General features: G+C 38.4%; 1 protein-coding gene across 9 annotated transcripts in view; it reads right to left on the reverse strand.

Annotated features, from left to right (window-relative positions):
- The window catches only part of WDR19 (WD repeat domain 19), an 87,245-nt gene that overhangs the window by 64,065 nt on the left and 3,745 nt on the right, over positions 1-19,435 (reverse strand). For 6 of the 9 annotated variants that reach the window (XM_070452011.1, XM_070452010.1, XM_070452009.1 and 3 more), the window contains 9 exons: positions 17,343-17,468; positions 15,257-15,372; positions 11,692-11,807; positions 7,963-8,043; positions 6,512-6,624; positions 6,071-6,244; positions 1,454-1,524; positions 597-769; positions 395-509 (listed from right to left, as the gene is read on the reverse strand). In XM_070452011.1, the coding sequence (XP_070308112.1) occupies positions 395-509; positions 597-769; positions 1,454-1,524; positions 6,071-6,244; positions 6,512-6,624; positions 7,963-8,043; positions 11,692-11,807; positions 15,257-15,372; positions 17,343-17,468 (1,085 nt within the window). Of the gene's footprint in view, positions 1-394; positions 510-596; positions 770-1,453; positions 1,525-6,070; positions 6,245-6,511; positions 6,625-7,962; positions 8,044-11,691; positions 11,808-15,256; positions 15,373-17,342; positions 17,469-19,435 lie in introns of those variants that run through there. The other 3 variants (XM_070452012.1, XM_070452014.1, XM_070452016.1) reach the window with 3 other exon arrangements.

Below are 19,435 nucleotides of genomic sequence, written 5' to 3' on the forward strand. Positions count from 1 at the left end.
ATTTTACTCCATATAATTTTTCTCATAACCCTTTACAAGTAGAAGAATCTTCATTTTCCAGATGAGGAAACCAAGGCTCAGAGGGGCAAAGAATTCGTCTACAGTCCCCCAGCTAAAAGGGGCAGAGGGGAACTTGAACCCAGGGCCCAATTCTAAAGATCACAATCTGCTCAGACACCAGAGTGTCTTCACAACAAAGATAAAGAGCAAAACCTCTCCCAACACTATGCAAAATTTTTAGAAGATCGGCAAAAAACCATTTAAGCTAAGAAAGAGATGTCTGAAGAAAAAGAGATTTGGTCTTAAAAGAAACTATTAGAGCTTCCCAAACAGACAAAAAAACAAATCATATGTTAGATATGTTAGATAAGAAAACAACTGGATTTAGACTTGCCATTCTCGCCAAGGACATAAAACCAAGCTCGATTATTCATTCCCACAGCCAGGTGATAAAGCCCCACTGCTACAAAGTTGGGCTCCACGTCGACAGAAACTGTGATTGGCAGCTCCTATGATAAAGAAAAGGAGCAGTACTGAATCAACTGTGAACACGGGTTTAATTTTATTAACAAAGAAAGATAACACTGTTTTTGTACTCCTTCAACAGGGTTGGCTACGGTGACTTCAAGGAGGGAGGTGAGGTGTGCGATCCTGGTGCTGCAGGCGTCTCCAAGGATGGGGAGCTTGGTCAGGAACACGTGCAGCGCGCCCCTCTGGGTGGACAGCGCCAGCAGCTGGCCATCATCCGTCCAGGACAAGGTGCCCAGCCCTGAAATGACAGAGCGCGAGAAGGAGTATTCAAAGACAGATACGCTGCTACAGGAATCCAAGCACGCTGAATATCTTCACGTAAGCTACCAGAGGCATCAAAATCTTCGAAGTTTTAAAAACAGTGGAGGTAGCTTTTATGTAGACTAGGACATTCATCATAGATTGGCTTATGAGCATGAGCCCCGACGTATTAAAAACTGGCTCAAAGGGAAATAAGAATTTAGATTTTGCAACTGGATTTGGGATAAAATACAACAGAAATCTTTAAACCAAAGTATATTCACATCCTCCTAGTCAAGAAGTTCTTTGTTTTTAGTCACTAGTCATTTCCAACTCTTTTGTGACCCCATGCACTATAGCCTGCCAGGCTCCTCTGTCCCTGAGATTTCACAGGCAAGAGTGCTGCAGTGGGTTGTCTTTCCTTCTCCAGGGGATCTTCGTGACCCAGGGGTTGAATCTGCGCCTCCTGCAATGGCAGGTGGATTCTTTACCACTGAGCCACCCGGGAAGCCCAGGCAAGGAGTGTGACTCAACACAATTACTAATAAAGAGGCTACTTTAGGGAATTCTAGTGAAAGGTGTTAATTTGCTTCCTCCTACAATGAATGCAAACCATACATTAACAAACACATTACTCTTACTAAAATGATCAAATGCCAATTTGCTTCAGAAAAAGCAATACCTTTATGCTCATCATCCAGGTTGATTATAGCATACATGTCTTTTAATTCTGCCAAGTCATGGATTTTAATGCTGAAAAATAAAAAAAATACATATATACATTTTAAATATGAGCACCAAGTTACATTTAAGCAATAATAAGCTATGGAACAGGTCAGCGTTCTCCAAAAAGGGATGTACAGGAGGATCTACAGGGTTAAGGTAAGAAAATATTAAACTTTCTATATTTAATTATATTTTCTTTAAAATTTTTGTTTGTTGGTATGGGGGTGGGAGTGGTGCCCGGCTTAGTCTTTGATCTACGGTCAGGAACAACTAGGCTGAAGATCCTGAGGAAAAGTTTGAGTAGGCAAACGTTCCCCTGAGCAGTACCGATTATTGTAAAATGAAGCAGATTTCTCTTTGCAATGTGTCCTCTCCTCCTCTCCCCCCATCCACTGCTCCAAGAGTTCCTCCCTACAAAAATAAGTGAGGGATAACATAAAGATTTGGAAAGGCTTAGGTAGAAAGCTCTGAAAAGTGGAGGCATAATGTTACTTCAAAGGGTTATTGGGAAGGGTCTAAGTAGGCTTATGCAAGTGAAAGCTGTGTAGCATGATGTTGGGACCTAATCGTGATATTTCTTCCTTCCTGTCTCCCTTCCTCTCTCCTTTCTCCACCCTCCCAGTGCTTCTCCTTCATATATTTTCCCTGTTTTCATTTAATTAAACTTCTGATATAATTGTAGGTCCACATGTGACTGTAAGAAATAACAGAGAGAACAAGAGCCCAGAAGTAAATCTGTATCCCTACAGTCAGTTACTCCTCAACACAGGAAACAAGAACACACCATGGGAAAAAGACAGTCTCTTCAGCAAGTGGTGCTGGGGAAGCTGGGCAGCTGCATGGAGATCAGATGTCAGAGCACATCCTCAAAAGGGTACTGTGCATCCTTTTGTGCACACCACACACAAAAATAAACTTAAAGTTTATTTAAGTTTATTTAAAAATATACTTAAACTCAAAATGACTTAAAGACAAATCTAAGACAAGATGGTATAAAACTCTTAGAAGGGAACATCAGCAAAACATTCTCTGACATAAATCATACCAATGTTTTCTTAGCTCAGTCTAGCAAGGCGATAGAAATAAAAGTGAAAATAAACAAATGGGATCTAATCAAACTTAACAAGCTTTGGCACAGCAAAGGAGACCATTAAAAAAAAAAAAAAAAAATGAAAAGAACCTACAGGATGGGAGAAAGCATTTGCAAATGATGCGACAGACAAGGACTTAATCTCCAAAATATATAAACAGCCCATACAACTCAACAAAAAAACTAAACAACCCAACTGAAAAATGAGCAGAAGACTTTAATAGACATTTCTTCAAAGACAATATACAGATGGTCAATAGGCATATAAAAACATACCCCTGACTGAGTTGTTTCCTATGTTTCAAGATGTCAAATTTCTGAGTATAAAGTTGTTTGTAGTATTGTTAGTGGTTTTCAGATCTGTACTGATATTTCTATTCACTCATGATATTGGTGAACTATATTCTATTTTTGTCATCCTTGCTAGATATTTATCAATTTTCCCCCAAAACCCGCAGCTTTTAAATTTTTTCCCTATTTCCAATTTCTGCTCTTTGTTACCTTCTTCCTTCTGCTCTGGGCTTATTTTGCTCTTTCTAGTTTCTTGAGATAGGAACTTAGATAATTGACCAGATGTCTTTTCTCTTTCCTTTATATCAGTTTAGTAGTATAAATTTTTTTCTCAGCTCTACTTTAGCTGCCTGAAATAGATATTGCTATGTACATCTACTGAAGATTGAAGACAGGAAGAGAAGGGGACAACAGAGAGTGAGATGGTTGGATGGCATCACCAACTCAATGGACATGAGTTTGAGCAAGCTCTGGGAGATGGTGAAGAACAGGGAAGCCTGGCATGCGTTGGGTCACAAAGAGTCAGACACGACTGAGTGACTGAACAAATGTACATTTCCATTTTCACTCAGTTCTATGTATTTTCTAATTTGCTTTGAGATTTACTCTTTGACCCATGAATTATCTGGAAGTAGGCTGTCTAATTTCTAAGCATACAGAGAATTTCTTGTTATCTTTGTTACCGATTTCAAGTATGATTACATGATGGCTAGAGAACACATATTTGTATGATTTCAATTTCAATTTATTGAGGTTTGTTCCATGCTCCAGGATATGGTCTACATTGGTGAATGTTCCACAGGTGCCTGGGAAAAACGTGAACTCTATTGTTGTTGGGTGGAGTGTTCTGTAGATGTCTGCTAGGTCCAGTTGGTTTATAGTGTTATCCAAGTCTGTTGAGAGTTTAACTAAGTTACACCATGATATAGCTGCCTTGGCATCTATTTTGTTTGGCCAAGTGGCCTGCAGTGATCTTAAATGAACACTAGTTCCTTTATGCACATGCATGCCCTTCATAGCAGCCCACAGTCACAAGCAAATATACGTTCCTGATGTGATTTCACTAGGAGCCTTTGTGACCAACACCTTCCCTTTATCTACCCAGTTACTTTCCGTTACTGTTGCCCTCCTTTTATTTTTGACGTTCCGAGTTTCATTCGGTCATCTGTTATCTTCTGTATCAGTAGTTCTTTTAGAGGCCCGATGTAGTAAATTCTCTTCATTTTCCTTCATCTGAGAGTGTTTTTTTTTATTTCACCTTCATTACTGATGGCTGTTTTTCCTGGATATAGATGGAAGTTTGGTTGATAATTCTTACGAGTTTCCTCCTGGTCACTATGGTTTATGACGAGAAATCTGCTGTCATTCAAAACGTTCTCTGGCTGCTTTCAAAACCTCTTCTTTGCCTTCGGTTTTTAGCAGTTTAACCATTATGAGTCTGGGCCTAGATTTCTTTGGATTTATCCTTTCTGGGGTTTGCTGAGCTTGTATAATATATAGGCTTATGTCTTTCGTCAAATGTGAGACGCTTCCAACCTTTATTTTTGAGATTTTTATGACACAAATGTTAGACATTTTGGTAGGTTCAAGGTCCCTGATGCTCTGTTTTTCCCTCTGTGTTCAGAATGGGTATTTCTACTGATCTATCTTTAAGTTCACCAACTCTTTTACTCTGTGATTTCTGTTCTGATAGTACATACACTGTATTAATTTTTTCAGTTCTAGAATTTCCATTATGGTTCTTCTTAATAGGCTCCATTTTTTTTCCCCTGAGGTTATGTTTCAGTCCGTTTTGAGAATGCTGTTACCTTTCAGAACATTTTTATAATAGCCCACTACATGCATCACCTCAGCACTGGCATCCTTTGACTGTCTTTTCTCAAGTGAGTCAAAATTTTCCTGATTCTTCATGTGTCAAGCAATTTGGGGTTATATTCTGGACATTTTGAAAATTATGTTATGAGACTGTCTTATTTAAATCCCACAGAGAAGCTAAATTTTTTTTTTTAAGGAGGCAATTGGCCCAGTTGGGTTCGGGCCACACATTTCAATCAGTCTTCTGTGGGCTATGATTTCAACGTCTGTTCCACTTCCAAACCCTTTGCAGTGGTGTTCGGGGATGTGCTCGTGTGGCCTACCCAGTGGCCAGTACAGGACCCGGGCTATGGTCTATCCCTTAGTTCAGTTCTCAAAGTCTTCATTAGGCATGCAGGATGTGATACACACACACAGCTCAGAGATGAACCTGGGAGTTCATAAATATTTTTACAGGATTGCTTTCCAGAGTTCCTCCTTCTCTAGGACCTCCCGGGTATATCAGAATATACCTGGGCTCCCCCTTGTTGGTCTTCCAGCACAAAAGTTGGGCGCTAGTTACTCTGCTTTGGTCTGCCTACAGCTGCACCAGCAGCCACGCAGTGAGGGGACAGAGAGAAAAATAAACAGTGGGGACACGCCCCATCTTCTTGGGACCACAGCTGCCCCAGCTGGAGAGCAAGGTCAGCCTCCTCCAGGGTTTCGGGTGCCTGTGGGTCCTCGCTGTCACTGCCATGGTGGACTGCTCGGGGGCTGGGGCATGGGAGAGCAAAGAAGGGGGAGAAAAGAGAAAACGGAGGGATTTTCCCAACCTCGTCTGAGTGTTAGCAGTTCTCTTCACTGCAAGTTGAGCCAGAACTAAAGGGCTTCTTTCAGAGCTCTGTCTCTGCTCCAGGGCTTATGTCCAGGTCTCAGGCTGCCTTGGGTCCCAGCTGAGAGAGGCCAGAAGACAAACAGGAGACTCACCGCCGCCTCAGTGGTACCTCAAACGCTGGCTTTCTTCTCCAATCTGCCTGCCACTATTTACTTTTCAGAGTCCTTACATGGCTGTTTCGTGGGTTCAGGTTTTATGGCTGTATTTGGTGACAGACAGGGTGGAGGGTACTTACTCCCTCTTACCCAGAAGTGCCCATTTTATTTTTATGAGATTTTCAAGTATATTCCATTTCAGGTTTTGTATTTGGTACACATTTAGTATTTCAGGTTTTACCCTGAGTGTTCAAGGCAAAGATAAAGATATCTTAGAAATTTTCAACTGCAAACATGTTCTAATCGTGCAAGTATGGTGGATAGATTGACATTAGTTAATAACACCTTGCTGAATCTCTTGACTATTCCTTAAATAAACTTTCCTAGGAACATGTGAATATAACTTACCAGTTATCACCACACGTAGCAGCTTTGTTAAGGGTCTGTGATACTGCAATACTGGTTAGACTGTCTTTATGGTTACGAGTCTGAAATATCTCTTGACCGATCTCTCGAATATGAGTGGAAATGACCACAAGAGTTCCACGTGAAAAACCAATCATGATGTAGCCGTCACCGTACCTACAGCAACAGAGGCGGTGATGCAGTGAAAGGGAGAGTCACTGTCGTTTGCAACACAGCAATAAGCAAACAGCTTAACAGTAAGGGAGAGAGTATCATTCATCGAGGGCCTGTGTGCCAGGTAACATGTTAGGCAGTTTCACACATTAAGTCACAGACTGCGATCCAGAAAATGTCACACCGAGGAGTGAAAATGCTACAGACAAAAACGAAACACGTTACAATTAGTAGGGAAAAACACCTTCTGTATTGTGCTTCTGTACATACCAACTGTAGCAGACAATGTTGCCATAGCGTTGCTGAAACTCCAGATCAATTGGGTTATCTGGTTCGTTCAGATTAAAAAGAAACAAAATTCTCTTGCCGACCACTACACTTATCTGCCAAAAAAAGGAATTATGAGAGGAATGCTCAGTACTTCATGAAAAGACTAATAATAAGCAAATTCAAACAGCATAAACCTAATTAAGAAAAACAACTGAGCCAAATTCAGTGTTAAATGTTATAAATTAGTAAGGAAACAATGTGACTAACTTAAAACATTTGTAACATTTTCCTAAAATGTAGTCTGGGAAGGGTCCTTGGGTTTACACATACCCAATATACCCTTGCAAATATACTAAAATAGCTCAATGGAATAACTTTTAAAGATTCTCTGTCTCTAATAAGAGTACCATGAAGTACAAGAAGTTAAGTCTGACACAGTTCCACTGGAATTAAACTCACATTCAGAGTATAGCAACTCTTCTACCATGAAGTACAAGAAGGTAAGTCTGACATAGTTCCACTGGAATTAAACTCACATTCAGAGTATAGCAACTCTTCTACCCTAAGGCCATCTGATTTTGATTTTGAGCCACATGGGATTAGCTGTCCACACCTGTGTGGATAATCTAGCTCAGCTTTTTATATCATCACTTTTTCCATCACCTGCAGGGCACTGGTCAATGTGGCTAGACTAGTATCCCTGTTACTCACAGGCCAATACTAAACTGTAATTCTCAGCTGAGAGTGTAATTGTGTTGAGAGAGAAGAGTACATTACTGATTTAGGCTCACAAAGGGTAATGGATAGATATATATATATATATAAAGAGAAACACTTTTTGGTATATTTCCTTGCTTTGAAGATGCTATTGGTTATGAGTCATTATCAATATAACATCTTTTCGAGAAATAAAGATAAACATTACTTCATTAAATATATCCCTGTTGATTGTGAAAACCATCTGGACTTCAGAATGTTAAAATGTGCCAGGGAAAATAAATCTTAAGGTGTTCAAAAATAAAACTAGTAATTTCTGGCATTCTGGTCCCCATATCTGATAAGAATTGAAAAATTTTTAAAGATACAGAAATCAATACTCTTGTTTTTCAAGGCGCCCCACTGTTTTTGCCAGCATAAGGAGAGCAACAACAGAGCTACAGGACACTATCTTCAATTGTTTTGATGTTCAGTTCAGTTCACTCAGTCGTGTCCGACTCTTTGCGACCCCACGAATCACAGCACGCCAGGCCTTCCTGTCCATCACCAACTCCCGGATTAGGTGGCAGCAAAAACAACATTTAGGCCTGAGAAACTGGGATCTATGTTGGTTTAATAAGTGATGTATGATAATTTTTTTTATAACCCTAGAGATTCTGAACCATCCTAGAAAAGGAGACAGTATATCCCACAAAATTACCAAAATAATCTGGGCCTGGATTTAGAACTCTTACTGTGCGTTCAGCAGTGGAGGTTCGGTCATCGGTCCTCATCATGGAAAACTGCATGTCACTAGGTTCCGATCTCACTGGTGTCTGTGGAGGTGAAAATACTATCACCATGAATAAACCCCACATTCAAATTCCATTAATAAAACAGGTAGTTTGCTTTCATTTCTGAATATGTTGGACTGAACAACCTGAAAATCCCACTGCAACAAAGTTCTAGAAATTCAGGATGAAACTGAACATGTACCTTATTAAATGGCTAAGATAAGCCTGAAAGAAGGTAAGGAAGATTTCTGCAGACCATAAGCAAAGATCAAACTGAAAAGCAAAGTGAGTGTAGGAACTGATGCTGCAGATATCCAGAGCAGCAGTGGCTGATAGAGAGAGATGATAATGAACCCATCTGACTTGAGCTGGGTTTTGATTAGAAAAAATTCTTTTCAAATCAGTTTCCCTCCTATGGTCACTGTGGTCTAAGGTCCAAAGTTATACTCTGAGTGGTCTAGAAACTCCCTACAGTGTTCAGTAAAAACAAATCTAAAGCCTCTCCCAAGGCTGTAAACAACTTCCTACAGTAGATGAGCTCAACATTCAAAATGAGAAAATTCACAAGCAATGGACCAAGAGCAAGGGTCAGCAGATCTAAAAAGAACAGAATTGTCAGAAAAAGACCATAGAATACTTTTAAAATGATTACAAACATAAAATGACTCATAAATAGAAGAAAAGACAACACTTTCTTTAAAAGTCCAACCAGGTTTTAAAAAAGAACTACAAAGTACTTTCCACTAATAAAAACTAGGGTCATTAAAACGGGAAGGATTGATGGGATAGAAGACTAGACATATCTGAAGAATAAGTGAACTGATTTGTGGAAATTATCCTGCAGATTGCACAGAGAGACAAAAAGAAACTATTAAAGAGAGATTAAGAGATAGAAGATGGCCCGACATATGTCTAATGGTTGCTGCAGAAAGAGAATAGCAAGGGCAAGAGGCAAATTTCAAAGACACAATGACTAAGAATTTTTCAGAACTGATGAATGATAGCAATCTTCAGATTTAGGAAGCAAGACAAGCAGGATAAAAAAACCCAAATCTGCAGGAGTAACAATGGAGTACTCTGCAGAATACCCAAGTATAAGCAATTCAGAGAAAATACCAGATGAAACAATACTTACAATATGCTTTGTTTACTAAATTACAACTTTAGTATGTCATATTCTGGAAGCATAATTCTTGGGATTAAAAATGGGAAATAGTTATCTTGTATATAAAATACTAGCTCAGTGGTAGAGGCTTCCTGGGACATGTTATATGTGGAAAAGTATTCAGTGAAGAAAAAAAAATGCCAGTATCTACTGATGATGTCTGGTATGGACACAAGAGAGGGGACCTGTAGTATTAAAATTCTAAAGGACACCAATACAGATTGATGAAAATTACGAGGTTTCTAGAAACTATTTTTACTGCAATGCCTTCCTTAAGAATCACTGGAATCATGCTGTGGTCTGCTCAATAGGACTGAGTTACTTCTACCTCACTTTCGAAGCTTTCCAGATACAAGAACCAACTTTCTTCTTCAGACTTCTGCAAATTCTCAAAGCCCAAATTTTCAGTCATTCCAGTCTTGAACAAGCCATAGTAAGTTTTTCCTCTTATCTTTGTTCTGTTCTGCTTGGAGTGAATGACAGCAACTGATAAAAGTCTTCCAATATCCTAACAAGTTTCAGCAGGGTACACAGTCACCGAGGCAGACTAAATTTGTAGCTTCCAAGGCATCACTTAGGTTTGACCACATGACTAGGTTCAACTGATATGAACGGCAGTAATGACTGCATTTTCCAGATCAGGCAGTTTACAATTACTTGCCCTTCACTTCTCTTTTTCCTTTCCCTGGGGCTGAAATGCAGATGTGGTGCTAACAAGGGCAAAACACCCTAATAAATGGCAAAACTTTAAGATGCAAGGAAGGGTGAGGAAGGAGAGAAGGGGGACTTTACACAACCTGGAGAAGCAGAGATACACAGATGGCCTGCTTACCTCTGTGATATGATAAAATGAAAGAGGAAAAAGCCACCCGAACTACGATATTCTTAGGGTCCTTGTCATTTTGGGTCTCTGTTACAACAGTTTAGCCTACACCCTTGACTGATTTAGATCTTCTCTCTTACAAATTCACAATCCAACATTCATTTATCTCCTCCTATCTCACAAATGCTACAGGGTTTATAAGCTGTATCACACACTGGACAATCATATAAAACTACAGGTGTTTTATCATGATTAGTTTTCTCTTCCTGAGAGAAGGGGGCCTATGGCAGGCAGCCTCTAAGATGGCCCACAGTGGTCCTTACCTCCTGCTTTTTATGCCTCAGTGCAATCGCCACCCAGACCCTGAGTATGGGCTGAACCTAGAGGCTCATTTCTAGAGACCAGAATATGGCGAAAATAATTCTGAGATCAGATTATTTATTAAGAGGCTGTGGCTTAAGTCTTGAATGACTGTTCTCACTCTCTTGCCAGCGGCTTTGTTGTGAGGTATACTATGGAGAGATATGCATGGCTAGAAAATGAGGCAGGCTTCCAGTCAGCAGTGCGAGGAGCTAAGCCCTGAGCCTAACAGTCTGCCTATCAACAACCACATGAGCTCGGAAATAGACTTATCCCTAGTCCAAGACTTCAAATAAGACTGCAGTCCAGACTGCTAAAATGACTGCAGCCTCGTGAGAGACGCTGAGGCAGAAGCGCTCAGCTTAGCTGTGTCTGGACCACTCACCCATGAAAACGGCTAACAACATCTGTTGTTTGAAACTGCTAAGTTTCAGGGGTAATTTGTTATGCAGCAATAAATAGCTAATGTAGGATCTATTCAGAGAAGGCAATGGCAACCCACTCCAGTGCTCTTGCCTAGAGAATCCTATGGATGGGGGAGCCTGGTGGGCTACAGTCCATGGGGTCATGAAGAGTTGGACATGACTGAGCGACTTCACTTTCACACATTGGAGAAGGAAATGGCAACCCACTCCAGTGTTCTTGCCTGGAGAATCCCAGGGACGGAGGAGCCTGGTGGGCTGCTGTCTATGGGGTCACACAGAGTTGGACACGACTGACGTGACTTAGCAGCAGCAGCAGTAGGACCTATTAATGTAACGAGCAGTATTCAAAAAATGTGTCAGTCACTATTGCTCTAGAAATACTAAATCAGAAGCCAAGTCATCCAAATTGAAACTTTGCCACTGGTAAGATTTTATAGCTATGGGTAATACAAATTCCCTTAATCTTGGGAAATTTGAACAGCAATAAAATTTAGTCCTAAAATTAAATTTAATTAGGATTAGTTTGGGATCAATTTAACATATCAATTAAATGAGTGGGCTTTAGAATTATGCAGATCTGACTGAGTCCAGTCGTTAAGACTTACATTGTAAATACACATATAAAATAAGAGATATTCACAAGTATAATGGTTGATTATAACCACAGAGCTGATAATCCAAGCTAACACTAACCAATGGGAAGTGTCCAAAGGAGGAAATTGGGATAAAAGAAAAGAAAAATTATTAAAAGAAAAATGTCCTAGTACACAAAAAGAAAAAGCTTGATGTTTAGAAAATGAAGTTATTGTAAACATCTCTCATAGAGATTTTAAAATTTTATAGGTCAGTTTGATAGACAAACTTTACTTTGGAGGAAAATCTGAACACAGCAAATCAAAGAGATGTTATTGTATTACCTGTCTTAATGTGTCCCCTTCCTGATTACTAACTGTAATCATTTTATCTTCACCACCTAAAGCAAGCATGTTTTCTGCATTCCAACATCCACATGTGATTCTCTTAGTATGTTTTCCTGCAAAAGAGATGATTTTTGCACATATTGATTTCTCAAAAAAAATAATTTACAAAATCTGTGATGGTAATCTCAAAGTTTAGATAATATACTATGGAAATGAAACAAACAAGGAATTTAAAATCTCATCAAAGCAGTTTAGTGTTTAAGCAACCTTATTTAAAACAGTTTAAAACCAAGTTTTAAATCAAGATAACTGTATATAAGGGCAATCCTATTCTCCAACTTTTTATGTGAATATGAGCCTAGGTCTTTATACATTAAAGATATCATACCCCTCAACAAGTTTGTTTAACCATATAACAAAACCTATCACAGTAATGTCTTAAAAGAAGTAAATCTAAAAGCACTGAAGTTATCTTTATTACATTCAGCTTTATGATGTGGGAGACCCTTGGCATAAGCAGATTCAACATCACAATTTTGATTATTTGTATATAACTAAAAGACATACAGTGATTCATCACAATATTGAGGTACAAATATGAATGCACCTTAGTGAGATTTACGTTAAGAACTGAGTCGTTTAGCTAGTGATTGGATATTAGAGAGCCACCAAGTATCAGAGCGCTTTTTAATTAAGCAGTCTAGCCAATGCAAATACTACATTTTGGGGTGGAAATCACATAGCTTAACACCAGGTATTTGTTAAAGGTCCTAGAATAGATAAATACTCAAGCGTCCCAAGGTTAATTAAGTATACAGTTTCTGAAGGCATGCTGCCTATTTTGATTAAGTGGCTCCACTGTTTATCACAAAACCTTGGGTAAGTTAACCTTTCTATTCCTTAGTCACACTGTCCAAAAACTGGGGACAATAGTAGAAGCTGTCTCACAGGGTTGAGGATCAAATGAGCTAAAGCACTTGGAAGAGTGTCATCCATAAAGGAAGCGCTATATAAGTGTTAGCTATTTTAGCTGTTATTGAGACAGAGATCATGTTTATTTTATTCCTTATACCCTTTATTGAACCTAATACAGTGTTCTGCAGAAAGCAGGCTCTAAATAAGTAGTTATTAAGTCAGCAGACCCTGAAGCAAGAGTGTGTCCAATGTGTCAGAGGCTCAGCTAGGAGAATAGCGTGGCTGGAGGCCGGGAAGTAAAGAAAGGTAACTAAGAGATGAAATCACAGTTTTCAAGGGCCAGGTCATAGAGGGCTTGGCTAGCCATTGTAAGGATTCTGACTTTGATCTTGGGTGACACGAAGAGCCATTGGAGAGATCTGAGCAGAAGGCTCGCTCAGGCTTCTGAGCTGAGAATATTCGCATAGCAGGGCAAGAGCTGAAGCAGGGAGACCAGTTAAGAGACTGCAGAGATGCAGGGAGAAGATGTCTGAGCCCCATACCCTGGTGGTGACGGTAGTGGTAGAAGCGATGAGACCAGTTGAATCTGGACAGATTTGGAGGTAGATACTCTAAGATTTTCTGGCACATTTGGTATACAGGGTATGAGGAGGATAAGAGTCAGGATAACAGTAAGATTTGGCTTAAATATCTAAGAGGATGAAAAGATATCAATTCTGAGAGGGAACACTGCAGGGTTTGGTGACATCGAATCTGAAGTATTTACTAGAAATCTCATTGGAGCTGTTGAGTAAGCAACTGCTTGTATGAGTCTGGAGTCTGGAAGAGACAAACCTGGGACTACAGAGGTAGTATTTCAAACCAGGAGACCAGAGCACAAAATGAAGGGAGCATTCAGAGAAGGGACTGGGAGGTAGGAGATTTTGCTGATCATAGATTAAGAGATTTAGGTAGTACAATGGAACTGGGGTGTCCAAAGTAACAGGTATTAGAAGGGATAAAAGAGTACACTAAGAGAGGTGGAAAGATGCCAAGGACAAACTTCACCCTACACTCAGGACAGAGAGAAGAAAATCTTTTCTTCTAGAGATCAGAACTCAGGTTAGTCTTAACATCAGTGATAACAGTTAATACTTCCGTGTGCTTACTTAACAGTGTTCTGGGCAGGTATTCACTCATTTAATTAATATTAACTTACAAGAATATACCACAGTTATGTTATTGGGAGACAGGCAATGTTAAGTAAACTGTGGCCAGTGAAATTCACGCATATTAGAATCATGCAAAGTGAGACTTGCCTGTATCTAACCCAGTTCAAGGAAAGAAATCAGAGCAAGATGTAACAACGGAACAGGCATCTAGTTACTGTAAAAACCACTTGCTGATCATGCATCTGTGCAGCTGCTACTGGAAGTAAAATGCCTTGGCTTTAGAAGAGTAAATTATTTCAAAGGGAAAAAAAAGCACAGCTGCAAATCACAACAAACTCTGAAAGAGGCAGTGAAAGCGCCTAAAATGTACAATTAACCTGAATATTTTCAGGTCTGTTTTACACAGTTAATAAATTAGACTGAGATTAGAATCAATATTCATTTTAAATACAAAGATCGCATATAAAATCATGTACACATGAACAAAAAATGACACAAAATAATCATGTTTTGACAAATTATTTTCTTATTACCTCAACTGTCAAGCTATCTAAGGATTTTAAGTTAACTGGTAGGACATGCCTGTAAATGAAGTGGGATACAGAAAATGCCTACTGAAGTCAAACAAATTAATTTATATGGTGAAAGCTGATTTTTTAGTTCAACTTTTCAAATGGATCAATGATGTAACTGTATAGCTAGAATGCTAAAAATACACATATGAAAGATATACATATATGTGAAAATAATTTGAAATGAGTAAGTGTCTTTAATTGAAAAGCACTTTCTCAAGTATTCTGTGGGCATTATTACCTCCAGCATTTAACTTCCATTAGCAGTAAATTATACTGGCCACTTGTATGTAATTAAGCCTACCCATTTCACCCCCCCACCAGCATGATGTTACAAAAATCGAAAAAAAGCAATACTATTTCCTTTAGGTAGTCAGATGCTAAGTGCCCAGAGGCTGGGGGAATCAAAGAGGCTGAATCAAGAAGGTCAAAGAAGGAATAAATACACAAACCCTCCGGTCATATCCCCTGAGGTAAAAATAACTCCTAGTTCACTCCTAGGATTAAATTAGTGATTGGAGAGAGTGAGGGGTCAGAATTAGGAATGTGGATATACTCTGTCCAAGAAGTTGCCAAATGTTTTAGCCCATCTACTAATGTGTTGATAGGCACGCGAACTACTCCCTGCGAGGCATAATCTGGGTGAGAAAGGGACAGATGGAAACCACGCTGTCAATGTGGTTAATAGCCACATTAATAGCCAGGGGCACAGGCTCACTCACCTTAGGGCAACTTGTTCTATGTAACCTGGGAAGTTCTTAGCACTAGTGAAGACGGATCTTAGACAGAGGTATGGCTTGACAAGGGAAGTCAGCTTTAAACTACAAAATTTCCCCTGCAATATCAGGGAAATCTGAGGTGATAAAATTTACATTTATGTAAAAGCATCCCAGACATTTAGCAGTGTTTCCAGCTGTAACCTACCAATGACAGGTATCTTTCGAGATGTCTGACGATTATAAATTAGCAAATTTCCTTTAACAGTTCCAACAGCCAAGAAACTTCCAAATTTTGACCAAAGAAGGAAAGACAATTGATCCCTGTAACATTAAGATATAAATTACTAAACAATTTACAACCATAATCTCCTAAGCAGTCCTTTTAAAAAGTGCTTTGTGAATTTCATGAATAACTGTAATATCTACTTAGAAACTGAAGTATAAAATTACAATTTCAATGATTTAGGACAAAGAGTAAGTGCTAAAGGCATTTTGAGACACTCCAAAATGATGGTAAGTCAGTGAAACCTAAAATACAAATGTATAATGAATAAAAGGCTTCAATTCAGTCATGATGGAATCTCAAATTTCAGGAGATGACTAATGATAACAGTTATTAATCTGTCTACTAATGATTGTTGTAACTCTAATTGTGGCAAAATCTTAATGGATAACATCTTAAGCTTTTAAAAAGCCTAAAAATGTGATACAGTAAACTGAAAAAATTATTGGGAATTCATGATTTGAAAAAGGATATAGATTTTCCAGCTCTGTCACTATTAAGGGTATCTCAGAAGGACGTTTGAGTTTCCCTGGTGGCTCAGCTGGAAAAGAATCCACCTACAATGTGGGAGACCCTGGTTTGATCCCTGGGTTGGAAAGATCCCCTGGAGGAGGGAATGGCAACCCACTCCAGCATCCTTGCCTGGAGACCTGCATGGACAGAGGAGCCTGACGGGCTACAGCCCACGAGGTCACAAAGAGTTGGACACAACTGAGCGATTAACACTTTCACTTTCTTGAATGGAAGCAGTGTGTATCAAATCCTTCTGAAAAGTGAGGTACGGACGTGTACAAGGACAGAGCAAGAAGTGAAGGTTCTCAGATCTAGTAAGACTTGATGCTGGTCAGACACTATTGCCTGTGGATGCATTTCTTGTGCGTCACTTCGGAGGGTCAAGGGAACCTGCACGAGGGGGATGTTTTGACCTGCTGTTATTCCTTGATAAGTAAGTTGGAAAAGCAAAGTCTAATCTTACGGTAGATGTGTGATCTCTTCCTGCACTTATAGGCCACATGATGCTATGAGGCAGGTATTATTACTAGACTCATTGTACATATACAAAGAAACTGAGGCTTAAGTAGAGGTTAAGCAACTGGTTCAAGGTCAAAATTGGAGTTTCAGTAGTAAATACTGACAAGTTTTTCTTTTCCATATGGCAAACAGTTTCTATTTTAGCAGAGATCTGTAATTTATTCTGTCTGCCCAGGATTTCTTCCACTTGTGAACTGCCCCACCCTCACCCCAATCTTTATGGGTAGGATTATCAACCCCATGGCCCTGCCTACCCTATTCAGAGACCTTTTGAAGAACTGAGACGATACTGGTGATGTAATAGTGGCATGCTCTTTTCTCTGGCATGACTTGCTGTGAAGAATGGTAGAAGCTGATACCTGCCATTAGCCATTAAAAGAGTCTAAATATATATAGGATGGATAAACGACATGGACCTATTGTATAGCACAGGGAACAATATTCAATATCCTGTGATAAACCACAATGAAAAGGAATATGAAAAAGAAAGTACATGTATGTATAACTGAATCACTTTGCTGCATAGCAGAAATTAACACCTTATAAATCAACTATACTTCAACAGAATTAAAAAAGAGAGAGAGTCTGACTTAGAAGAAGTCATTAGAGAGAAAGAAAGAGCTGTGAGATGTCTAGACTGCATCATCACAACCCCTAGATCCAGTTATGCCTGCAGTCATACTATTTCCAGATTTTCCCATAAATGTTTTCTCTCTTCTTTGGACTTTTTAGTCTATTCCACTGAAAGGAACTTTTAAAGAAGCTCTTTATACTTTAGAATAACTGTATTCTAATTAATTAGACAAAACTAATAAGATTATATATAACAATTTAAAAAGAAATGAATTTTCCCCTTTTATAAGAAAATAACTCATCAGGGCATATTTACAATGAATGTAGTAAGATCTTTTTAGCATCAAAGCCGCAAATAGTATTTCTAAGTGAAGATTTAAAACATAAAAAAAGTAATCCTTACCTCAAGCCACTGTCTAACTGACTGGTTTTGTTCGTGTTGGCATCCCACAGATAAATGCAACTGGACTTCTCAGCAATCACTGCTAGAATATCTCCATCCTTGTCCCAGTCCATAGCAACACAGTTACTTTTTTTAAAAAGAGGACAAAACAATCACTATACATTTTTTTTTTAAGTAGGGGAAAGACATTTAAACACTCAACTATTTGTGATTTTTGTCTATAGCAAGTCCATTCAATCTATTTTTAAAATCATAAACTTTCTAAAGTAAGAAACAGAACTCCACATTCACTGCCTGGATAACACTAACACCAATTTTGTTGTTGAGGGGATGGAAACATTTTGAATTCTATTTTAAATATCATTTTCACATACTATATTAAATACAGTTATATCTAATAGGTTAGCAGATTTTCTCAACACCTGTAAAGAGCTGAGCTCTTTGGTAAAATACTCATCTCGCAACTCTAGAAAGAAACCACGTCTGGAATCAAGAGGAAATTTGTGTGATCAACTTTTGAAAGGTTGTTTCAGATGCACAGAGGGAAAAAGAAAGTACTGATAAGAACTCAAATATCTATACAAGCTGTGTATTAAACAGAGCAGGCTAGATGTAGGATTGCAAACAGTAAGATAGACTGAATTCTGAAATACATAGTAAGAAAAGTTATTTTCATTTCATGTCTTAATATTGAATAGAATAAGAAGAGTGATTTAAGGTAACAAAATAGTTATAAATAGGAATTGCTCTATTTAATATGTTTCTTACTGTTTAAAATTACTCCAAATGTTTATTATAGTTTAAGAACTTCCCTGGAGATTAACCTTTTCTTCCTTCTCTGATTCTATTTTTCATTTGGAGACTGTTTTTGGGCACCAGCCTAGTGGTCCCCAACCTTTTTGGCCTTTTGTGGAAGACAATTTTTCCATGGACCCGGGGCTGGGGAGATGGATTCTGGACGATTCCAGTGCATTACATTTATTGTGCACTTTATTCCTATTATTATTACACCAGTTCCAGCTCAGACCCCAGACTTTGAGGGCCCTTGAAGCAACACTCAGCTTTCCATTTCAGACATCTGGGAATCACTTCAGTTATTTTATTCTTCAAACTGTTAAATATGTTTTGGGATCTTAATTTTCTATAGTATTTCCACAGATTTTGAGAAGTATGGAAAAGGGAGGCTTTCAAATTCTTAATAAAATCATTAAAGACAACATATAATAGCATTTTGTTTATCTGGTGATCTTTTGTCAGTCTAATTCAGCTATGTTGAATACAGCAAAAGAACTCAGAAGCAAAAAAATAAGGACATAGCATAACCGAAAGCAATGTTGCAGAGATTATGCAATAAAGTTCATACAACTTACTCAAAGAAGTTTTTTACTAAGTGCCTTTTCACTTTATTTTAAACATAATTATAACTAGCTTGCTGTCTGTTCCCCAGAATATAGAAACCAGAAGCAACAATTAAGAGAGCAATAGGAAATGCTAAAATGGTGGCATTAGGTGGGTTTGAGATAAGTAGAGCCACTTAATTTGCAAAGATGGTGGCTGATAAACTACAGAAGGCTGATGTGAATTTAAAAAACCTGGCAGCTTAAGTCCACTTAGGTCTTATGCAAACATCGTAACAACCACTAAGACTATGGGTAAAATAACTAATACAGAGAATGATCACACTGAATTATTAAAAATGCTTAAGTTATGCTTACTGTAATCTAGAACGACTTCCTTAAAAAGGATAAAAAAAGTGTGGAAAGTAACTATTTTCCAATTTATATTAGAGAGGAAATACTACATCAATAAGGGCTTATCTGCAAATATATACACTAAGGCTTGTTTATAATTAAATAAGAATTCTTTAACGTAGACTCATTTACAATTCTGCCTTAAAGCTTATATGTCAATGAATGTATTAAACTCTTAATTCATATGCTATATACCTATTTCATTAACTGCTTATGGTATACAAAACTAAATCTCTTTGCAAATGGAGAAAGCAAAAGGAGAGATACAGGTTAGACATAAGTTACAAAATTCTACCTGATTGTAAGTTTTAAGACAGTGCTTTTTTATCTTTCAGGCCACAA

Source organism: Odocoileus virginianus, chromosome 21, assembly GCF_023699985.2.
Source record: "Odocoileus virginianus isolate 20LAN1187 ecotype Illinois chromosome 21, Ovbor_1.2, whole genome shotgun sequence".
In the NCBI taxonomy this organism is placed as follows: Eukaryota; Metazoa; Chordata; class Mammalia; order Artiodactyla; family Cervidae; genus Odocoileus; species Odocoileus virginianus.